We start from the raw sequence: 22,561 nt of genomic DNA on the forward strand, positions 1-22,561 counted from the left end.
CTTCAACACGAGGGTCCGTGAGGATGTTTCTGAAGGTGCCTGCAATGACCTCACAAGCCAAGAGCCCCCGGGGGCCAGGGCTCCTGCCTACTCCTCACGGCTTCTGCCACGTACCTTGGCTCTCTGGGGCAGGTTCATCATGGTGTCCGGCTTGAAGTCGTTCTTGTTCTTCCGGCAGAGCACTGCAGTGATGATGATGATGATGACCGTGACCACAGCGATGGGCGCCAGCACCGCGGCGATGATCCACAGGTTGTTGGGCGGGTTCTTCACCACGGCTGCGGGAAAGAGCCAGCAGAAAGCATGTGACAAAGAGCACGAGGACGGGGAAAGCAACTGGGAGAAAAATGGCTCCAAGTCCCAAGTCATGAGATGGTTAAGAGGGTTTGGGCTCAGAGGGGCTCTTGCCTTGGGCAAGTTACTCAAGGTCTCTGAGTCTCAGGGTCCTTATCTGTAAAATGGGGCTATCATGTTGCGAGGCATCAGAGAGACAAGGTACTTGTGATGCTTTGGTGCAACCCCTTTGGTGCAATCAATAAATACATAAATACAAGCCTTCACTATGATTAAGAGGAGGAAGAGGACTGGTACCGATTTTCTCCACTGGTGATGTCCATGAGTCAAAGAGAAGAAGGAAGAAGAACTCTGAGGATGAGGGTAGTGCCTCAGTCAGGAGGCAAGGGCCACAGAGAAATGACTCTAAATATTGTAGTGAAGTCACCCTCTGAGTGAGCAATGAATGAAACATACGTGAATGGTTGGATCTGCCCCAGCCCCCAGTGGCTGGCTGGGGAGGCTTGGAAATACCTTGGTCTAATCAAAATGATCAGGCTGTTCTCAGAGCCAGAGTGAAAAAGAGTAACCAAAGCGACTGTCAGTAGGAGAATGTGTTATTAGAACAGTAGGTGCCTCTAGGAGGGATGGGGCTGGAATTAATGACTTGCAAAAGGCAGTAGGATGAGGGGCATATTCCATATCATAACAGGGGTTGGGGTTTCACAGGTGTATACATTTGTCAAAACCCATCAAATGGTATAGTTAAGAGCTTAAGTGATCTGCCCCTCCAACCATCCTTAGCCCTTATAGCTCTTCCCTTAACTCACTCTGCTCCAGCCTACCACCCTCCCTCTTCCCTAAACTTGCTGGACATGCTCCTGACTCAGGACCTTTGCACCAGCTTATTCCGCCACCTAGAATGCTCTTCACCTAGATATTCACATGGCTCCCTCCCTCACTGCTCCTTCAGGGCTCTGGACAAGTGTCACCATATCTGTGAGGTCTTCCCTGTACTCTACAAAATAATAATCCCTGCCCCTGGCACTCTCCACCCCCTCCCATCCTACTTTACTATTTTTTTCCCAAAATCAGTGCTTCTCAAACTTCATTGTGCATGTCAGTCATCCAGGAATCTTGTTCAAATGTGGATTCTGATTCTGATTCTGATTCTGTGGGCTGGGATGGGCCGCCCTGCCCTTCTAACTGGCTTCCAGGCAACGCTCATGCAGCAGACCCCAGGCCATGCTTGGAGTGGTGAAGCTCTAATGCATGTATCACCACCTGCCCTGATACGTATACATCTGCTCAACATCTGTCACCCCCATCCCCTGCCTCTCCATTAGAACGTACACCCTAAGAGAGCAGGGAGGTTTTTTGTCTCTTCCTCACTGCTGCATCCCCAGGGCCTAGAATGGGGCCTTGCACATAGTAAGTGCTCAATTAAAAGTTGGATGCCTGTATAATTGAAATACTATTATCCCTGCTACAATTTGGCTTCCCATACAGGAGACAGAGTAACGGCCAGTTAAAGGAGAAGTTCGCTTTCCGCAGTTGTTCTAGTCCATATTTTAAATGAAATACTTCCTATCATGTTTATATATCAATCTCTTCTAAGTCTGGTTAGCGTAAGTCGGTCCTCCTAATCCTGTTGAATTCTAGAGGCTACTAGACCCAAATAGCTGAGGCTCAGACTCTGGAATACAAAGACCCCACCAGTCAGTGCCATATGGTGAGGCTCTGCCTGAGAAGCCAGCTGGTCTTCCTCCGACTTCAACCACCCCCTGACTTCAACTGGCACCTCATTAGCTAAGACCTGCCTCACCTCAGGCAGCACTTGGCTCTCTGGAGTGCTATTAGTACAAAAGAACTTCTTTTTCACAGTTTTTGTCAATTGGTGATTAATCACATTATTAACTTCTGAACACATTATTAGACAATGTGCTTCTGTTGACATTAAACATTTAATTGCTACTGCTTTAAGTAATTCAGTATTTATATGTGCGTTTCAAGCCATTAACATTTTTTAAAGCTCAGTGCTTCTGTGAAAAATATCAGTCTGCCTCTTTTTGGCTATGCTATTCTATCTTGATGGAGAAAAATGTACAGTGTATCAGAACATGATACCCTAAATATATATAAATTTTTTTTTCATTAGCAAGAGTGAAATATTTACATGTGTTCTACTCTTACTCAGCTTTATTGTTTTGATGGATATGTGCCTTCCTGGTGCAGAGTGGAAAATCCTTTCAGCTCTATTCAAATGAGGAGAGAATAAATTTATCTAATGTACATTAATAAATTCACTTAACAGTCAAAGTGATAGTAAAGTTAGGTCAACTGAAGTCATCCAAACCCAATATATTCATTGGCATAATGATCTAAAACTACAAAGTCATGTACAGAGGTGAAAAGGAACAAATGGTTATTGAATCTGCAAGAATGTCAGCAGGAGAAGGACAGGAAAACGGGACAATACGTTCTGAGCTTCCACTGCGCAGCGGGCACTGGGACACGCTCCTTGTCCAGGTGCTGTTCTTGTCCCCAGTTTGCAGATGAGGAAACTGAGCTCCTCAGGGAAGTTAGACTTTTCTACTAAGAAAGTCACTTCTCTGAAATACACAAGTTAAGTTAGTTCTGAGTTAACACACATGAATAGAAGTGTGTATGTGTGAGTGTGCACGTATGCGTGTGCAGGCACATACACAAAGTATCTGTCAGAGGGAATGAAGTCTAAGGGTGCACATAATCTAAACTCAAAATAACTTATTCTATATGTATGTATATGCATGACTGGGACATTGTGCTGTGCACCAGAAACTGACACATTGTAACTGACTATACTTCAATTAAAAAAATTTTTAAAAAATCCAACTTATTCTCAAGTGGAGCAAAAGTTGAAAGGAGAAGGAATCCATTCAAAAAAGTTCCCAGCTTGTTTTGGGGGCTGTCAAAACGTCAAGAGTTCACAACGGGTGTGAGTGGACGCAGGGCAGGGTCTGGCGCAGAGCCCAGCAGCTGGTGAGCACTCAGCCCTGTGGCGCCCCCGCCCACACAGTCTTGCCGCTCACATCCCCCGTGGCTGTGGCCCACGGGGCTCTGGTGGCCGTGGTGCCTTTGCTGCACCTCTGACCTCATCACTGCTGCTCTCCTCCATCAGGGACCTCCTTGCTGGGTCTCACACCTTGTCCCCAGGCGTCCTCAGATGGTCACTCAAAGGTTACTTTCCCAGTGATCATCTTCTTGACCACTCCCCCTAAACAATTTGAAATCGCAGTCATTATCTCCTCAGCGTCCCCCCACCCCTTCCCTGTTCAGTTTTTCTGTGTGGCACTACTGGCAGCTAAAATATGACTTCATCATTTTGTCTGGTAGATCTGCCCACTCAGGAAGGTAATCTCCACAAGGACGGAGGTTCTGTCTGCTTCGTTCACTGCTGTATCTCTAGTGCCTAGAACAGGGCCAGGCACATAGCAGCTGCTCCAAAACTGTTGAAGGAAGGAATGAGTGTGAATTCCCTTCTCCAGAGGGTCAGTCTGTGGCTTTCTTTAAGTGATATTTTTTGAGATAAATGTCTGATGGCCGTATAAGGAAAACCTGTTCCTGCCCTGGTCTGCCTCTGCAAGGGGAGAACTTCCCCTCCTCCATCAGCTGGATAAGCTCTCTGAGGGGCCTCTCACTCCAGATCCTGCAAATGCAGCAGGTGAAAACCTCCAATGGGAATGCAGCCTCTGCTTTAGAAGTCATTGTTCCCCATTACCCAGAGGTTGTGTGGGTCACACGGTCACCACACACTCCACTGTTGGGTATTACATGTCAGACCTAGAACTAGTGATTTAGAAGACACTGGAACACACAGAAAGCTGCACTCTCCCTTCAGAGGGACAAGGTGTCCATTCCATACTGTGACTCTCTATTCAAAGTGCTGACCTCAGATTTACATTTCGGGCTGATTTCAAAATTATTAGGAGGAAATGGGATTGAAGACATCTCTGTTCCTCCTCTTCATCGTTGGTTTAACTTCCTCCTCCTCTGACCCTGGGATGAAGGCATTTCCCAGAGTCTGTCTGATAGCTACACTCCGTCCCCAGGCTCTCAGATTTTCTCCAGATTTTAATTCTAACCTGTATAGACAACATTCTCCAAATCTATAGTGTTAACTTTGACCTCTCTCCCGAGATCCAGGCTTGGATTCTGAACACCACCACTTAATATCTCATCACCTAAACTCAACATGGCGCAAACTGAATAACCCCCCTCCCTTCTAAAAGTGCCTCTCCTCTCTAACCTCCTCTCTATTTTCATTGACAGCACTCTATTCTCTGAAAGATATGGGCTCTTAACCTTCAAATCATCTTTCCTTCTTCATTCCCTCTCTCCTTGAGTCCTTCTACCTTATAGATAAATTAGACATTCAGTTACCACTTATTATGTGCTTCAGAGATGCCCCAGGAGTATAGTAAATAAACCCTTTACATGCAATAATTACCTCATTTAATCCTCCCAGTAGCTCTCCTAGGTCAGTGTTTTTTATATCACCCTTTTATAGAGGGGGAAAATGAAGGTCAGGGAGGGTCACTGATTTGTCTCTTGTCTTATTGCAGAGGCTCTGCTCTCAACTGCTGTGCACAGGTGTCTTCCAACCACGTGCCTCACTCAGGGCCTGGCAGAGGCATTTGGCAAAGGTGGGTTTCACAAGAATAGAGCCAGGCAGTAGCTGGGGCTGGATATTCAAAGAGGAATGAGATGTGATACCTCCTTTTAAAGAGCTCATGAGGAAGAAAGAGAGAGAAAACAGCTCATTTCCCCACTGGGATAAGGGCTAAGGGAGCCCCTAGAACTAAGGGAACTTGAGGGAGGGGTCATGCTTCAGGGGTCAGGGAAGGCTTCAGAGGAACAGGGAATGTGAAGAATGAACCTTCTCGTAAGGCTGAAGCACCAGGTGTGGAGGAGTGAAGGGTAAGCTGTGTGGCTGGGAAGGTAGCCTGGAGACGAGGTTGAAGGGACCTGAATGTTTACCGAGCACCTGTTATGACAGGCTTGGAAGACTCACTTTAAGAATTTTATTCTGTGAACAACAGAATGCCACTATATATTTTTTAGTGGAGTAGATGTAAGATCAGAACCTGTGTGTTTATTATGACTGATGACAGTGTGGACAGTACATAAACGGCAAAGAGGCTGAGGATGAGTTATCTGGGAACCGCCTGTAAAGCCCAAGAGAAGATAATGATGAAATGGAGAAAAGGAAAGAAGTTGTGAGTTATTATACAAAGGAATTGAGAGGACCAAGTGGATTTGAAGGAAACAAAGAAGTGAGATTGAAGGACAGCTGCTTTGGAGCCAGGGAGAACAGAGTTTGAATCCTGGCTCTCTGAGTCGTAGTCAAACCTTTAAGGTCATCCAAGATAATCCCTAGACTCTTATTTCCAAAAGGCTCCATGCACCTTCTAATCTGATGTGATCTCTCTCTGCTGCCCATGCTCTCAAATCTTCCACGGTTCCCCACCAACTCCCATCAGCAAAGTCCCCCGAGCAAAGTCAACCTCTCCTTCTGACACTCCATTCACCTCTTGCTCCAAATAAAGCCAATTCTCCCATCTCTGCCCAAGTACCACAAAGCCTGGAGTAGAAGTGAGGAGGTCACAGAACTGACTTCAAAGTAGAGGATGGGCTGGGACAGAAGCGATGGAGAGGTGGAGACAATGAAGCAGGTAAAAATCTCCAGAGGATGGTGGGGGTCAGCTTGGGGTCCAGAGGTGACTGCAGTGAGGAGGGGGCAGCTTCAAAGGACCTGGGATTTTGAAAGAGTAGAAGAAATGGTCTGGACATGGCAGTGAGGACCCAGGAGGAGGGAAGCCCTGCCAACTAAAACTCTATTTTATTTGCAAATGATGCAACTGACAAAGGTGTAATTTATATAAACAGCTCATACAACTTAATAACAAAAAAACAAACAACCCAATTCAAAAAAGAGCAGGAGACCCAAACAAGCAATTCTCCAATGGAGATATGCAAATGGCCAAGAGGCACATGAAAAAATGTTCAGTATTGCTAATTATCAGAGAAATGCAAATCAAAACTACAATGAGATATCACCTCACACCAGTCAGAACGGCCATCATTAAAAAGTCCACAACGCTCGTTTCCAATCCCATCCACTCCTCCTCATTGTTCTGCACTCCAGGCAACTAGAACTCCTTATTTTTCAAGCACCCCTGGTACTTTTCATCTCCCTTCTATTGCTCCTGCTGCTCCCTCTTTCTGGACGGTGCACCCTTCCTCTCCCTCTGAAATTGTAGCATGCAATACAGTTAAGAACACACTTCTGGAGTCGACAGATCCAGATTCATATCTTGGCAGCCCAAGGACTGGTTCTGCAATGTTGAGTAAGTCAGTTAACATTTCTGAGCCTAGATTTCCTCATCTGGAATTTGAAGCCGAACAGAGCTGCCCCAGTGAGAGGAGACATTGAGCAAATATATGAAAAGAACAAACACAGCAGCTGCCATGGGGGAGGGGCCTCAAAGAAGCAGCTATTATGGTTCACGCCCTTGCTCTGTTCCAGTTTCCCAGAAGTCACCTCTGCTGAGCCCTGTATCACCCTGCCTCCTCGAAGCATGCCTGCATTCTGCTCCTTCACATCTGCATTAACTCTTTTTCTGCTCCTTAAAGGCAGGGGCCGGGTCTTGCCCACTCCTGCGTGTCCTCCAGCACTGAACACGGTTTACAGTTCACAGTAGGATGCTATAAATCCTTATTGGATCAAATTATCTTTAATTCCCCAACAAATATAATCTCAGCTCTGGTGATGTTTCTAGCTGCTCACAAGACTATACCGAGGAGAGAAAAGCAGTATTAGCATCATCCTAATATCCACAATATATCCTTTACCCAAAACCTATTGCTTCAAATATCACAGGAAACAGCTGGCTGATTTAAAAACCTTCTAGAAGAGAAATATGTTTCGCTTTGGGTCCATTAACATGAGTTTGAGGAATCACTTTGATTTGCAGGAAACACGTAAAGGAGTTAAAAATAACGAATGGAAAGACCATCCCCTTACGGTCAGCTTGCAGAAGGACAACATGATGCAGGGTCAAGGCCATCCTTTGGGAGTCAATGGTGCTCAGGATCTTGGCAGCTGCGGTCCCCAGCAAAGGCTTCCCGTTGTACAGGGTGTAGTAAGTCAGCTCCGCGGGGTCCTTGGGTCCCGGCACCCGCTGCATCTTAACCATCTTTCAGAAAAAGACAGGCCATGTTTACAGGGCATCTTGCATCAACTCTGCAATCACCCAGGCAATCAGCAAGCTCTCTCCCAACTCTGAAGCCTTCTGTGGCTAAGCGGACCCATAACGCGTATTTCAGACATCAATCTTTGCCTAACCTCCTATCACCAACATCTCAAGGAGCCCTGCTATAGCTGGAGGGGGAGGCGGGGAGGAGAAATAGGTTTTGAAAATATGAACATCTGGAAAGAACAGTTTGAGACTGGAGAAGGAAACGCTGAAATGGTGATGTCTTCCAGCCTCCAGAGAACTCTGGCCTCATTTGAAAATAGGCCTCCACATTAATTCAGGGCATGTTAGGTTATTCTCAAACAAGATTTCTAATTTCAAATTCCTGCAATTGCCGGAGAGGAAAAAAAAAGAACTTATATGTCTGCAATTCAAAAGATCTCTGATAAAAGCAGTACTTGGAGACTCAAAGTTCTTTTTTTTAAATAACCTTTGTTGCTTTTTCTCACTATGCAAGAAAGTCTGAAAATAAAGAAAAGCATCAAGAAATGAAATAAAATAAAAACAAGCTGTAATCCCTCCACCACAAGCTAATTACTATTATTATTTTGGAGTATTTGCTCCTGCTCTTTTTTTCTATACAAGCTCTTTATTTATTATTTTAAAAAATTGTTTATCACACTCTTTACATAGTATCATATATTGCTGCTTTTATTTGCATCCATAACTGAGCTTAAATATAACTAAGTATAAATGCTAACTTCTACACAGCATTTCAAGACATGCCTCATGAGCTTAGTTAGCCAATTCTTACTGTTAAACACTTAAGTTGGTACTCATTTTTTAGGACTGTAACTAACAATTGATAATCATTATAAATACATAAAACATAAATTTTAACACCACCATAATGTTCTACTGTATGCATGCGTCATAAACTTAACTAACCCTTCATTTTTTAACATTTAGGTTATTAATTTTTCACTAGTATAATTAACCACTGATAAACATTATAGTAGAGTATAGTATTTTCCAAAGTGTATATTACAGCAGATTATGAGTTTCATAGGCTGTTAAAAGTTGTTACAAAAATGTTTACAGCAGCATTGCTCGTAATAGCAAACAACAACAACAACAACAAACGAAACCCTGAAAATTCAAAAGTCACTAACAGTAGGATGAATAAATGAGTTATGATAGAGTCACATAATGAAATATTTTTATGAAACATAGAGTAGTATAAATGAACAATGGCTATTTGTATCAATATGGGTGAATACAAAAGCCTGATATGGAGCAGAAGAAACAAATGACAGAATATGAAATTTAAAAACAGGCAAAAGCAAATGATAAGCAGCTTAAAGATACACATGGGGATGATAAAATCTATACTGAAAACGTAGGCATGATTTAATACAAAATTCAGAAGCACACTCAAGTCTGATGGAAAGAAAGAGATTATGCGTTAATCAGAAAAGACACAGAAAAGGCGCCTGGGCTGAGGTAACAGTAACGTTCTTACTCTGTGGACTGCGGATTCTCTTTTATTAGTGTTCTTTAAATTTGACATGTTTTTACACTCCTGTGTATGAATGCTATAAATAACAACTAAATATTACTACAACCCAATAAAAAAATGGGTTAAAAAAAATCTGACCAGACACTTCACAAAGGAAGATATCTGAATGGCCAATAAGCATATTTTTGAAATGCTCAGTGAGGAAAATCAATTTAAAGCTATAAGACACCACTATTAGCCACCAGAATGACAACACCAAGTGTTGGTGAGGATGTGGAGTAACTGGAGCTCTGCATCTGGTTGGGGGGGGGGGTGTATCCAAATGGTATGCTTTGGGGAAAAGTCTAGAAGTTTCTTACAGAACTAACATACACCAACCCGCTGAACCAGGAATTCCACTCTTACATTGCTGAGAGAAATGGAAGTATATGGCCATAGAAAGACTTGCAGAAGAATGATCATAGAACCCTTGTTTATAATAGCTAAAAACTGGGGAAAGCCCATGTGTCCATCAACTGATGCATGGATAAACAAACTGGAGTACATTGATACAAGCAATAAAAAGGAATAAACTACCAAATAACACAATGACCTGGATGGTTCACAAAAACATGACACTGAGTCAAAAAAGCTTTATACAAAAGAGAACGTACCACAAGATTCCATTTATATGAGGTTCTAGAATAGTCCAAACTAATCTATAGTATGGAAATGATGTAATATAATATAAAACAGTAACATAATACACTGCTAATTGTGGAAACTAGATGGCGAGCATATGGGTGTTCACGTCATAATTTTTTTCAACTTCTCTGTGAGTTTGAAAATGCTTGGAATAAAATGTTGGGGAAATGTAGATATCACTAAAAACAAGGATCTTATTGGCATTTAAATTTAGAAACCAGAATATTGAAGAAAATTAAGGAGATTACTTTACTGCAGTTCTTTTTTGGAGTCTTTGGTATGCCAATATGCCTTTGGAATCTTCAAGAAGGTTCTGCAGGATGCAGCCTTGCCCAACTGACCTGACCAAAGAGCCCCCTTGCCTCTGGGCACTTCATAGAATCATTTTCTGGACACCCTCTGAGAAACACTGCTGTTACCCTTTCATCTTTGTGTTCACATCTATCCCTCAAAATGAATTTCTAGGAGTTAAGTTTGTGACCATCTAAAAGGTTCTTGTCTCAGTTGCTCACCTGCCCTCCGGAAAGGTCATACCCACTTACTGTGTTTGGGAGTGCCCACTTCACTGCATCCTCATCACAATTGGATAGCACCATTTTACTAATCTTTGGTAGGTGAAAAAGGCATCTCGTGGTAGTTAAAACTTGCATTAATTTGATGACAAATGGAGTTAAAGGTTTAAAAATGCTTACTGGTCATATGTATATCTTCTTTGGACTCAATTTTTCAAATATATCCACTAGAGAAACATCTTTAGATTCTAGACATCTAAATCTCCATATTCATGAAGGTGGCTCATCTTTAAAAATTGTCTGAGATGAAAGGCTTCTCTGGGTGAAGGATGATGTAAATTATGTAGAGGGGACTTTATTTGGGAAACTTGGGCATGTTATTTCTGTCCCCAGTGGGAGAGGAGGTAGAGAGAGAGTTAGTAGAACCAGGTACAAGGTGAACGAACATTCAAGTATCTAATAACTTCACTCAATTTCCGTTTAACAGCAAATTCTTCTTACCAAGATTTCTCCAAGGATGATGTTAGAAGTTGATCTACAGCCTCGGTAAGGTAGGGATTTGCAGAAATAAACCCCTACTTACTTCACTCAGGCTTTCCAGGCAACAAAAGGGGACCAAGCACACTGAGTACTCAGAAAAAGAGGAAAGAACATCTCGCTGGGCTCTTTAAGGACCCTTTGAATGTGTTAGGTACCTTTCTTAGGTTCACAAATAACACCAGGATTGCAGGGTGATTCTCTCTCTGCCTTGAGCAGAGGCAAATCCCATTTCACTGTCTGAATCCCAGCGACTTCCTTTCTGTTGTCTGGAGAAGTGTGAATTGTAGGGTTCACACCAACCCCACAGAGGGGAAATCACAAACTTGGCACATGAAATTAACTAACGTTTTCCCTTGTGACAAAGCTGCTTCAGACCGCAAAGAACTTTCAGAACCAAAGCAACATCCTACAGAAGAGGCCAAATTCATGAACTGTGAATGAGGGACCAGGAGTCTCCCTCAGGGCATGAAGCTGACTCACCAAGGGAAGTGTGTTCTAGAAGATGAGCTGTTTGTACTTCCAAGATTGCCTGGGGACATGATCTGCAGACAGATTGTGGTAATGCCTATAATTTCCTTTAAAGCTTCTTCTTAGTATGGTACCATGCATGTGTGTTTGCGTTAACTTACACCCTAGATGTGGTCGATTATCAATCAGGAGATCCCAGGGGGCAGTCGGCTAGATTCCAGTTAAGAAGCCCACTTTCTTAGAGGCAGCTACTAGAATCGCTTCTGTAAGTTGATACTTTGCTCAATAGAGCATTGTTAATTAGCATAACAAATGTTAGAAATGGATTCTAACATCTAATTTGGCAAGATTAGTAGTAGGCAGGATATGTGGATTGGCCAGAATACGCAAGAGACACTCCCCTTCCTGCTTAAACTGGATAACGAATCTAGAGAGGCTTAGAGCCTCCTACCCCCAGGATGGCTACTTCTCTGTCCGATTCCCTCTGAAGCAGATTCTGAGATGACTTGAATGCCTGTAACTTATTGGAGAAGTGCAGGGAACTGACAGGGGGTGGAAGGGAGCTACCACGGACGGACTATAAAGCCAACACCACGATGGGAAACTAAAGCTTATTCTGTGCGGAAGCTCTGGCAGGGACCCTAAAGCATACATTTCAGACTTCTCCTAGCTAAGCTCAGAAGCAAGAGAGCTGTGGTACTTACACCCCCACCACTGGTGAATTCCCAGGCACGTCTGACCAGCCGTGGCTGGGCAAACTGGGTTTGGGCATCTCAAAAGCAGCCCTTCAATAAACAGGGGGCTGTCGGAAGTCCATTGGTATTCACAGAAACCTTAAGGGGGTTGGGGCAGAGTACCAGGAGTGTCTGCTTCAGCTCCCTGGCCTAAATCCCCGTGTGGTCGCGTGTCCATTATAAACTTGGAGGGCTTTATGTGTTGAAACGGACTCAACGAGGCTAACAGAATCCCACACCTGGAAGGCCAGTTGGTGTATCTACCGTTCACAGTCGTGGTGGTGAGAGGCCTGAAAGCTGGGACTTCATCCAGCCTCCAGAACAGGCTGGGGAGGAACTGGCGCTTGCTTACTAACAACTTGTTTAATAAACATGTGCATGTGGGCAGCATTTCTTCCGAGCCCCTTTTTCCCCTACAACCTAGTAGTGAGGCAGTCGGGAGAGCAGTTCTCACCCTCCCTCATGATTCTGATGGTTACGACCATCAAGCAGCCCAAACTGAACAGCGGTGGTGTTAAGAGGCCTCGCCCGCTTGCGGCGGGGCCGCTCAGCAGCACACGGGCTCGGGAACAATGCACCGCACGTTTCTTACCAGACCCCGAGGCTGCACGCACACCCACCTGCACGGTGTAGCTTCCCAGGGTGGTGGCCCGTTTAAACCGCCGGCCTTGTTGCTGGGACATCATGAACAGCTGGGCCAGGCGCTGCTCCATGACGCGGGCGAAGCTCTGGTTGTGCAGGCCCACCAGGGAATTGTCCACGCCCTGCAGCACTGCGGGTGCAGAAGGCAGAGGGGCTGCTCAGTTGAGGGACGCCCTGCTGACTCGGGGCCCACAACCACCAACACCCCACACCCATCACCCAGGGCCCTGGGCCCATCCCCAGGGTAGGGTTTGGCCATCCTTGCCTCACTTTACCCTCACAACAGCCCCAGGAGTCAGGAATCGCCATCCACCTGTTAGAGATGCTGAAAAGCTTAAGCGACTTGCCTAAGGTCACACAGCTAGTCATCAGCAAAGCCAGGGCTCAGACCCGAGCCTGCACGACCCCAAAGCCTGCGCTCTGTCCTTCACAAGCTGTGGCAGGTGTAATACAGCTGCCTTACATCCCAACCTCACTGAAGATAGCTCTCGCTGCTGGAGTCCGTGTGGGAATGCAGCACAGCGACAGGTACAGCTAATTGGGTTTTTTTGCTGGTCCCCACTCGGAAGCCCTGGCTCAGCACTACCCTGATTTTATTTTTCCTTCCCAGCAGCTCTGCTGAGAAATCTAAGCTCCATCCAGCAACTCAGCTCCTTCCACAAGGGCGAACCGCCCTGCTGAGTGTCCTCATCTGTCCGTCTCAGGGCTCACCTGTAGAGCTGCCCAGGAACCCCCCGTAACCTCCCCCTCGAGAGCAGGACAGTGTGATAGAAAGAGTGGGCTCTCTCAGAGCCGGCACTCGGCAGCTGTGGGACTTTGGGCAAACCACTGGCCCTCTCAGAGTCCAAGTCCTTTTCTATAAAATGGGAGTAAGAAGGCCTACATCACAGCAGATGTATTTCTGGTGAGCTGTGAGGTCGAGAAGAGACAAGATGCACATAGCAGCTTAGCACAGAGCCTGGTGTGTGCAAAGTAAGTGAAACTCCTCTCTTTCCATCCCTCCTCCACTGCTGGGCTTCATCCACACCCAGGGTGTCTGTAATCAACAGGCAGGGTGTCAATGATGGAATTCCGGGCAATGGCGAGTGCATGGAGAGGGATTTTAATGAACACCGGGCCATCCTAGGACTGCTGCAGCCTTTTGCTGTCTACCCAAAGTCCGGCTCTTCCTCCAGTCCCTGGGGAAGATGCAGACTTCCCCTAAACACACAAACACTGCCTCAAACACAGTCATTCCTGACATCAAAAATGCTACAAGCAATTCTCATCTTCTTAGACCCAAACTGGGATGTAATACAAGGTTTTTCACTTAGCAGAGTTTGTTCTACTGCAGTCCAGCCAAGGACCATTCATACCCGGCTATTGGCATGCGGAAATAGCTCAGATATACAGAGCCTGCTGTCATTCTGGTGGCACTCTATCAGGGCCAGAACAAGCCACGGACGATGATGAGATACAGAGAAAGACGTTTAAACTAATCAAGAGAAAAAGAAAACCCACGGCTCAGTCTCAGAAATCGCTTCTTTGAAGCCACAAATGTGAAATAATCCCCATGGAGGGTATAAAGCAGCTTTCTTTCCAGGGCCCCTGTGAGGGACCCCCAGCTCATCTGTCAGCAGAGCTCCTGTGAATAAGATAGAACATGCCCACACATCCCACTGTGGCAGGTCCCAGAGAGGCCCCTCGGAGCACTCTGGACACAGGCTGTCAGGCTGAGGAAGGGCCAACCAACCTCGTGAGTCCAGAAGAGCCCGTGTTCTCACTGGTTCAGAGACACCCCTCCAGCAACGACAATGCCAACTGCTGAATGATTGCCAACCCTATGCTGGCCTCTCCTGACCAGCGGACAAGAGAGAGAAAGGGGACGCGGGACAGTCAAGGGGTGTCGTCGTGGGTTACTTTAGAGGAACCCCAGTGATGATGCGGGAGGCAGACCTCAAAGGAGAGAACATCAGAGCCTCCAAGTGATGAAAACATTCTGGAGACAGAAAGTGGTGACGGCTGCACAACTTTGTGAATGTACCTAATGCCTCTGAACTGTATGCTTTAAGATGGTTAAAATGGTAAATCACACGTTATGTGTATTTTACAATTTTTTTAAATGGAGAGAAAAAAATACCTCCGGGGGAAGTGCAGGAGGCTGTGGGAACCTCCTGCAGAGTTACATGGAATCAACAGCTGGGCGGCTCCCACCAGCCCCGGGGCTCTCTCTGCAAAGAGAATGTGTCCTTGTCAGGAGACAGCTGGAGGGGGGCTGGGGGCTGGAGCCAGGGGCCTGGGCTGTGATCCTCACGCCCCCTTGCTGAGTATGCTTGGTCAAGTTGTTTAGCTCCTCTGGGCCCCAGCTGTGCATCTGAAAACACGGTTATCATCATCCACTCCTGACTGTATCACTGTGAAGAACAGAATACTTTATTTAAAAAAAAAAATGCTTCCAGCGTAGGGCTGTAAAGCACTTGAGGGGATGTCCATAAACAGGAGCTGTTGTTGTTCAAATGTGCCTCCTGCTCTGCTAGACACACCCTCGCCAGAGGAAGGGCTCCCATGGGAAACAGAACTGTGTTCCAGGACCAAAGCTCCTCTCCTCTTCCCTGAGGACTGCAGTGGGCCTCGGGCTCCTGGCCCTCTCTGCCCGGCTGGAAGAGGGTGGAAAGAGGTGTGTGCCCACATCTCTCACAGTGACACAGAGGCAGTGGGGGGCCTTGGACCCTGGCACAGGGGCCCAGGCAGACTGCAGCCCCTCAGCACATCAGAAAGGGCCCTGGTCACCCACCCTTCACCACCACCAGCTCAGCTCAGAGGAGGTGAGAAAGTCCCAGCTGTGTTCAGAGGAGCTTTGTCTGCAAGATTTGGAGGCTGTTTCATCACTGGTCTCTTACTCCTCTGTTGACAGTTGCACTCGGCTCTAAGTGTCCGATGTTCAGGCCTGGTTCAGCCTCCCGGACTCAAGCTAAGTTGTTGTATTGGTGGTTGAATCCCACACATTCAGAGCCAAAGAACCTCAGTGCTCAGATCACATCTCCTGATTCTAAAGGTGAGTGCGTGACGCCAGAGGGCCTGAGCTGACTTGCTCAAGAACACATTAGCTTAGTTAGTAGAAGAGCTGAGACGAGAAGAAATCCTGCGATTGCTGGGTCTGGGGTATTTGACTCTAGTGGTTAAAATAAAGACGATGAATAAACCCAAGAGGGGCCCTCTCCTCTGTCAGGCAGCAAGGTGAAGTCTGCACATCTTGGCCCCACCTCATATCCCCACCCCTGACATGGGCTCCGTGACACCTCACAGCTCCTGGGTTCTCTGTAAAGAGAGGCTGCAGGAATCACCCTAACCAGTGATTTTCCATCAAAGGGAGACCCATACTCAGGGAGGGGAGAAGTGTATACTGTGCAAAAACGTCTTTAATAAAAGTCTACTTGGAAAACAGGTGAAAACATGTCAGGCTTTTATCATACAAATCACACGAAGAAAAGTCACTTCAAAGCCTCTTGGCCGTTAGCAGTGAGAAGACAGGGTGCCCATGATGAACGAGTGCTCATTCAAAGGACTGTGGGTTTGAACAGGTTGAACAAAGCTATCTCTATCTCTCAGTTCCCCATCTCCTACCCTTCTGGAAATGATGGTAAAAGATGGTGGTGGCCACTCTCGGGTCTTGAAAACAGTCACGGGCCAACAGGAAGGCAGGCGGGTCATCCTGAGACCTGGACCTGTCCCCTCTCACCAACAAGCACTAATCCACTGATCCAGCCAGCCCCAAAGACAGGCACGGGGGCCACTGTGTATTCTGATTACCAACAGCAGCAGTGGTGATAACAAGTAAGGGGTGTCCAGGTGAGTGGGCAGGGGGTCAAGTCCCAGGAGAATCCCGAAAACAAGACCATGTATGGAGCTTTTTATTAAGGTTACGTCACTAAAACAGAGGCAGGGCAAGACACAGGTACAGGAGGAAAGGATGAAACAGGAGGTTGTCAAGGACAGAATGTCTTACCATTGAATGTAAACCTTACAGTTATGAGAAGGGGGGAAACGTCTGCAAGCTGAAAAGCAGCATTCCCTGTGCGGGAGACAGGATTCTGTACATGTTACATAACCTGGTGGCTTCGCAAATGTGTTGCTGGGTTAGCACTGTTTCTCTTGGGCATAAACTCTGGTGGGTTGTTTTTTGCTTGTTTTGTTTTTCTCCTTCTTTAAAAACATTTCTTTAGTTGGCCTTCTTAGCAGGTAAAATAATCTCTACAAATCCATGGCTTTGCAGGGGAGAAAGAAATGCAATTTTCTACAATTTAGGAGCAGTCCTGAGCAGGCTTCATCAAGCTCCTTAGTATGAGACAGGAAGGAAGGGGGCAAGACACAGCCATTAGCACCAAGATGGCAGAGAAGCCAACTCCCAATAGCCCTGGAGGCCCAGCATGGCAGGAGATTCCACCTCCAGTGACCTCGAGCTTCATTATACACACTGCAATGTACCAGCTGGTGAATGACACACCCGCAGATGCCATGACAGTTCCAGGGCTAACCATGCAAGGTCAAAGAGGCCAAAGATGGCCCAGTTCCTGGGAATCCCCACTCCTTCTCCATAGTAGTTAGAACAATCCTCTCACTTGTTAGCATATAAAAACTAGCAACATTGCTAGTGGTGGTGGCTGTCTTGCCTTTTGAGATGGCCAGCACTCTGTCTATGGAGTGTACACCTCTCCAAATAAATCTGCTTTTACTCCACCATGATTTGCTCTTGAATTCTTTCCTACATGAAGCCAAGGACTGTCTCTTGGCTGGAAGCATCCTAGGGGTTCATCTGAGACCTGGGACGTGGCCAGCTTCTCACACCCCACATCCCCCACGTATTTTCCTGTATCAAGTATTCTAGGCAGCAGCCTATTGAGTGCTTGTTTGGGACAGCAAATGACGGGGAGATGGGAAGGGAAGAAGGGAGGTATGAGATGGGCCTACTTGTCCAGGTACCTCTCCAGGACTTGCAAAATCTTCCTCCCTTCTTGTTATGGGCTGAATCCTGTCCTCTCACAATTCATATGTTGATGTCTTAACCCCCAGGACCTCAGAATGTGATTGTACTTGGAGGTAAGGCCTTTTAAAAGGTAATTAAGATAAAATGAGGTCATTAGGGTGGGGCCTATATAACTGGTGTCCTTATAAGAAGAGGAAATTAAGACACAGACACGTACAGAGGGAAGACAGCATGGAGACACAGAGGACAGGTGGCCACCTACAAGCCAAGGAGAGAGACCTCAGAAGAAAACAGTCCTGCTGACAACTTGATACTGGACCTTCAGCCTCTAGAGCTGGGAGAAAATAAATTCCCACCGTTGAAGCCTCCCAGCCTGGGGTACTTCCTTACAGCCGCCGGCTGGTCCAGCAGACTCATCCCCTCCCGCCCCTCCTCTTTACTGCTCAGCTGTTCACTTCTCCTACAAACATCTGTCCTCTCTCTTTGCTCCCAGTCCTTGCTTCTCTAATTTTCAGAGCTACTGTCTAGCTTCTGAAAAATACAAACAAGAACTTTTTTGCTGTTTCATAAATCTCAGCTGGGAAATGTCAAGAGCAAAAGGGAAAATGCCACCCAAACAGCCTTCTACTTCCATCCGCCCTCACTGTCAGGACATGCCTGGGCTTGGCCAGCCAGCTCAGTGTGGGTGTGCCAGCAGTGGCATTCCTCTGACTTTCACTTGGGTTTTGTAGGGCAGCACGATCTTTAAAGGGGCAGACAACAATTTACGTGGACCTGCCACCGATTAATGCCACACCTTCTGATGGGTGCATGTTTTGCAAAGAGGAAGCCCCTGGGTGTGACTTTCAAGGTAGCTGTTATTTAACACTCATCTTCAGTGTAATGTCTTTTCTTATCTCAGCTTCTCTCACCCACTTCTGGCCCTAGGAAAGTAACTTCTAAGACAGGACCCAAGAAAAGATGCCAATCCTCTCACTGAAAGGCATGCAATTTTCAAAAATAAACCACCTGGTAGGATGAAAGGGGACATGAAAGAAGAGATTACCTGTAATTACCCAATAGTCTCTTGTTGTTTCTGATATATCAAGGTTGGGATATTCCAGTGCTAAAAGAAGCAAGAAACACACCAAATTATTTTCACAGTTTTGTATGTGAATATTGTTCAGGGAAATAGACACAGCTGACAAGATACCAAGCAGCTAAACCCCGCTCTGTCATTCTTGCTAACCCTAGGACATACAGGCTGAAACTTGCTACTCAGAAAATGAAAATACTCAGCAAAGGGCGAACCTTCAGAGGAAGAGTCTGCTAGGACTCATGGGTTTGTTTCTGCTTTCAGTCTTTCCATCAAAACCTTAAGTGAAACATTTTCATTGTCAAGACTTACAGCTAGAATCTGTCTTAATTATGACTTTCTTATTAAAAATTATTCAGCCATCACTAACATTTTTAGGAATAACTATTTCTGAATGCATTTTTCCAATGTCAAGTTTAGTAGCCAAACGCTTGTAACCAAGGGTCCCATTTCTCTACAGGTGCAGTGACCATTGGAGTTAATACATGTGAAGGGCTTAGCACAGTTCCTAGCACATAGTAAGCGCTCAAAAAATCACAGTTGTCTTATTGTTATTATTCGCAGAATATCAAGATGATGAAAAAAATAAATCCTTCGCATGCTGCTGTGACATAATGCCATCTTTTATGACATCTTCTCTTCCATGAAGTCAGGAGTCCTCTTTCCTTACTACTTAGAAATTTGCAAAAGCTTGTCATTAAACAAACATTTGAAAAAAATTCTGAGTGGCTACTATGTGCTAAGTATATTCTACAGATCATCTTACTTACTTACAGTCTCAAAAGCAACCATAAAAGGAAACAAAAAAATTTAGCTAATATGTGTTTAAAAAAAAAACAACATAAAACCCTGCCCATTGACCTTGAGAAATGCACCAATGATTAAATTTCAGAGCACATATCTTTACGTCCTTTGGCTACCACATAAGTGTTTGGGTACAAAACGTAGGCTGCATCGTCTTCGAAGTCTATGCCTGCTGCATGATAATGAGGATTGTGTAACTGAAGCATTAGAGGAAGACGAGGCCACAAGGCTGTGGGGACTTCATCAAGTGAAGTCACGACACTGATTGCAAATGAGTCGCACTATGATATTTACAGCCAGGGCGAAGGCTGAAGGCCTGGGAACATTTGCTGATGGCAGAAGTGGGGGAAACCACAGCAACCCAGATTGCCATGAGGCCCGATGCCCCACCGGGCAGCATTACAAGCTCAGAAGGCAGACTGCTCGGGTTCAGACACCCGAATCCATGTCTCACTAGCTACAGGAGAGTGGGCACTCTCAGAGCTTCAGTTTTCCCATCTGCAAAATGGGGCTAATTTTGCACCTACCTCTGAGGATGGTTGTGAGGATTAAATGAGATACGAGATAAGTGAAAGGTCAAAGCACTAGCCAGTGCTTTTGCCAAGGTGCAATAAAGTTTTCATCAATTCAATCCCCCTTTATCACATATTTCAGTTGTGTTTTATAGCAGAAGAGGTAGTACATGGCCTGACACCAAGGCGGTTTGCTAACCCGGCAGGACGCGGACATACTCACGTTCGGCGATGGTGAGCGGCGGGTAGGTGAGGTAGAACCCCACCAGCTCGGCTGAGAGCTGGCGGAGGAGGCTGCTGGCGACCGTGCCGTTGAGGAAGGAGCTTCGATTGCCCACCACGTACACCAGGGTGACTGTCTGGGAGGCGTTGGACGTGCTCACGATCTGAATTGACACAGGAGGAAAGGGGAGGGAGACATGCCAAATAAGATGAGGGTCTGTTTCATGGAGGCTGTGGGAGGAGAAGTTTCAGCAGAAGCTGAGGGTAGGGATGAAAGGGAGGTGGGGAAAGAGCAAGGAAGAGACAAGAACAACAATAGTTGTCATTCATGGATGGCTCACTCCCTGCTAAGGGCATGTTATCTCATTTAATTCTCACCACAACACTGGGGAGGGGTGGGTATCCCGTTATGAGTCCCTTTTACACAGGAGGAAACTGAAGCACAGAATGATCAAGGGACTTGCCCAAGGTCACACAGCTGACATGTGATGGAGCCAGGATTCAAACCGAGGCAGCCTGACTTCTGGTTTTAGCCACTGGCGTGTGTATCTTTTCTAGGGACTAAATTGTCTCAGGCTACTTCTATGGTTCTGATAAGACCAGTAGAGCACAGGAATGGCCAGTTTAAGGAGGCTCAACTGCCCAGAGAAAGCCTGAGTCAAACGTTCAGGGAATTTTAAGGTTAAAAGGATGGGAAATGCACACAGTCAGTCACCAACCTAGTAATGGACAATGTGACTGAACCTGACGACAAAGAAAGAATTCAGAAATAGAAAATAGCTTCTTTACAGGGCGATTCCATTTCCTTGTGTTCTATTATTCAATATAGAATATGATAATGTTACTGGGAGATGGTGTGGTTTTTCTTTTCGAATTTTGTCTAAGTCAGTTTTTCACTTATGAGAAAATGAGACTTTTATGGGTCAACGGATACACAAAAATATCCCACAGATGAGATTTGGAAAAACAGATGCGGCAGGAAGGCCTTCCACCTGGTGAGACCGTCTCTGCAGGCTTCTGCACTGAGTGGCTACCCCTCCCCTCTCCAGATCCACCTGCCAACGCACCCTCATCCTGCTCAGCGCCCCCAGAGCTGGCCCCTTGTGGACCACCTGAGTGTGCTCCTTGGCCCTCTGGCTTCAGCTAAAGGGAGCTCAGGAGGAGGGAGGGAGGAAAGGGCAGTCAGAGGGTTGGGGTGGGGACTCCCTCCAGGGGCGGGTTGGGGGTGGTCACAGCTCTTTCTGGGCAGCTCTGGCCTCAAACGCTCCCTTCTCTCCCCTCATCAGCCCCAAATGGTACAGCCTTGGAAGCTGCACCGTCCCATGGTTTCTCCAGAGCCTGTCCACACTCTTGCAAAGTCCCTTTCACTGGATTTTCCTGAAATTACCTTCATTTGAATATGTCCTCTCTTCCTGCAGGGAGCTGACTGATATCCAGTCTTCCCCAGACCTCTGTGTGCTCAGACACAAACATCTCTGCAACTTTCCTTTAAACCTGACTTTGAAGAAGACTGTCAAGAGTAGCTTCTTCACGTTATTCTCATGTTTCCCCCTAAGCAGAAGCTCCTTTTAAATTCTCTGCAGAGGCCTGAGTCCCATGATTAATGACCTATGGAGTCGACATTTCTGGTCAACTCTTACTCTCCTCACCGGAAGTATTTTTAGAACATGGTTTAGCCACAGGTATTCACGCCTCGTTCCTCAAGGTACCAAAAAAAGAAAAAGGCACTTCTCTCTGAATAATTCAAAAGACCTTACCATACTGTTACCTAAAAAAAAAAACCAAAAAACTAAAATAACTCTGCAACCTGTATCTCTATTGTGAACATTCTATTTTTTTGTTTTTCAGCAAAATGAAATCTCATTGGATCCCAAAGAACTTGCAATATGGTACTTCTGTACACTCTACACTTGACCAGGTAAGTTATATAAATATATATATATTTTTTTAAACTGAGAATTGACATATAAGATTACATTAGCCTCATACATTTTTGTGGTAAAAACACATGTATTTTACCATTTTAACCATTTTAAGTGTACAGTTCAATGACATTTAGTACATTCACACTGTTGTGCAACCATCACCACCATCCATCTCCAGAACTTTTTCATCACCCCAAATTGAAACTCTGTACCCATTAAACAACTCCCCATTTCTTCCTCTCCCTGGCTCCTAGCAACCACCATTCTATTTTCTGTCTCTATTAGTTTGACAAAACTAAGTATCTTTTATAAGCGGACTCATACAGCATTTGTTCTTTTGTTACCGGCTTCTTTCACTTAGTGCAATGTCCTTAAGGTACACCCATGTTGTAGCCTGTGTCAGAACTACCCTCCTTTTTTCAGGATGAATAATATTCCATCATATGTATA

At 45.7% G+C, this 22,561-nt stretch overlaps 1 protein-coding gene across 3 annotated transcripts in view; it reads right to left on the bottom strand.

Annotated features, from left to right (window-relative positions):
* The window catches only part of KIAA1549L (KIAA1549 like), a 238,772-nt gene that overhangs the window by 71,701 nt on the left and 144,510 nt on the right, over positions 1-22,561 (bottom strand). For all 3 annotated transcript variants that reach the window (XM_045523904.2, XM_045523903.2, XM_074372189.1), the window contains exons 7-11: positions 20,188-20,350; positions 18,619-18,678; positions 12,589-12,740; positions 7,340-7,511; positions 115-278 (exon numbers count right to left, since the gene is read on the bottom strand). In XM_045523904.2, coding sequence (XP_045379860.2) covers positions 115-278; positions 7,340-7,511; positions 12,589-12,740; positions 18,619-18,678; positions 20,188-20,350 — 711 coding nt within the window. The remainder of the gene's footprint in view (positions 1-114; positions 279-7,339; positions 7,512-12,588; positions 12,741-18,618; positions 18,679-20,187; positions 20,351-22,561) is intronic.

The sequence above is a fragment of the Camelus bactrianus genome, chromosome 10 (assembly GCF_048773025.1).
Source record: "Camelus bactrianus isolate YW-2024 breed Bactrian camel chromosome 10, ASM4877302v1, whole genome shotgun sequence".
Taxonomy (NCBI): Eukaryota; Metazoa; Chordata; class Mammalia; order Artiodactyla; family Camelidae; genus Camelus; species Camelus bactrianus.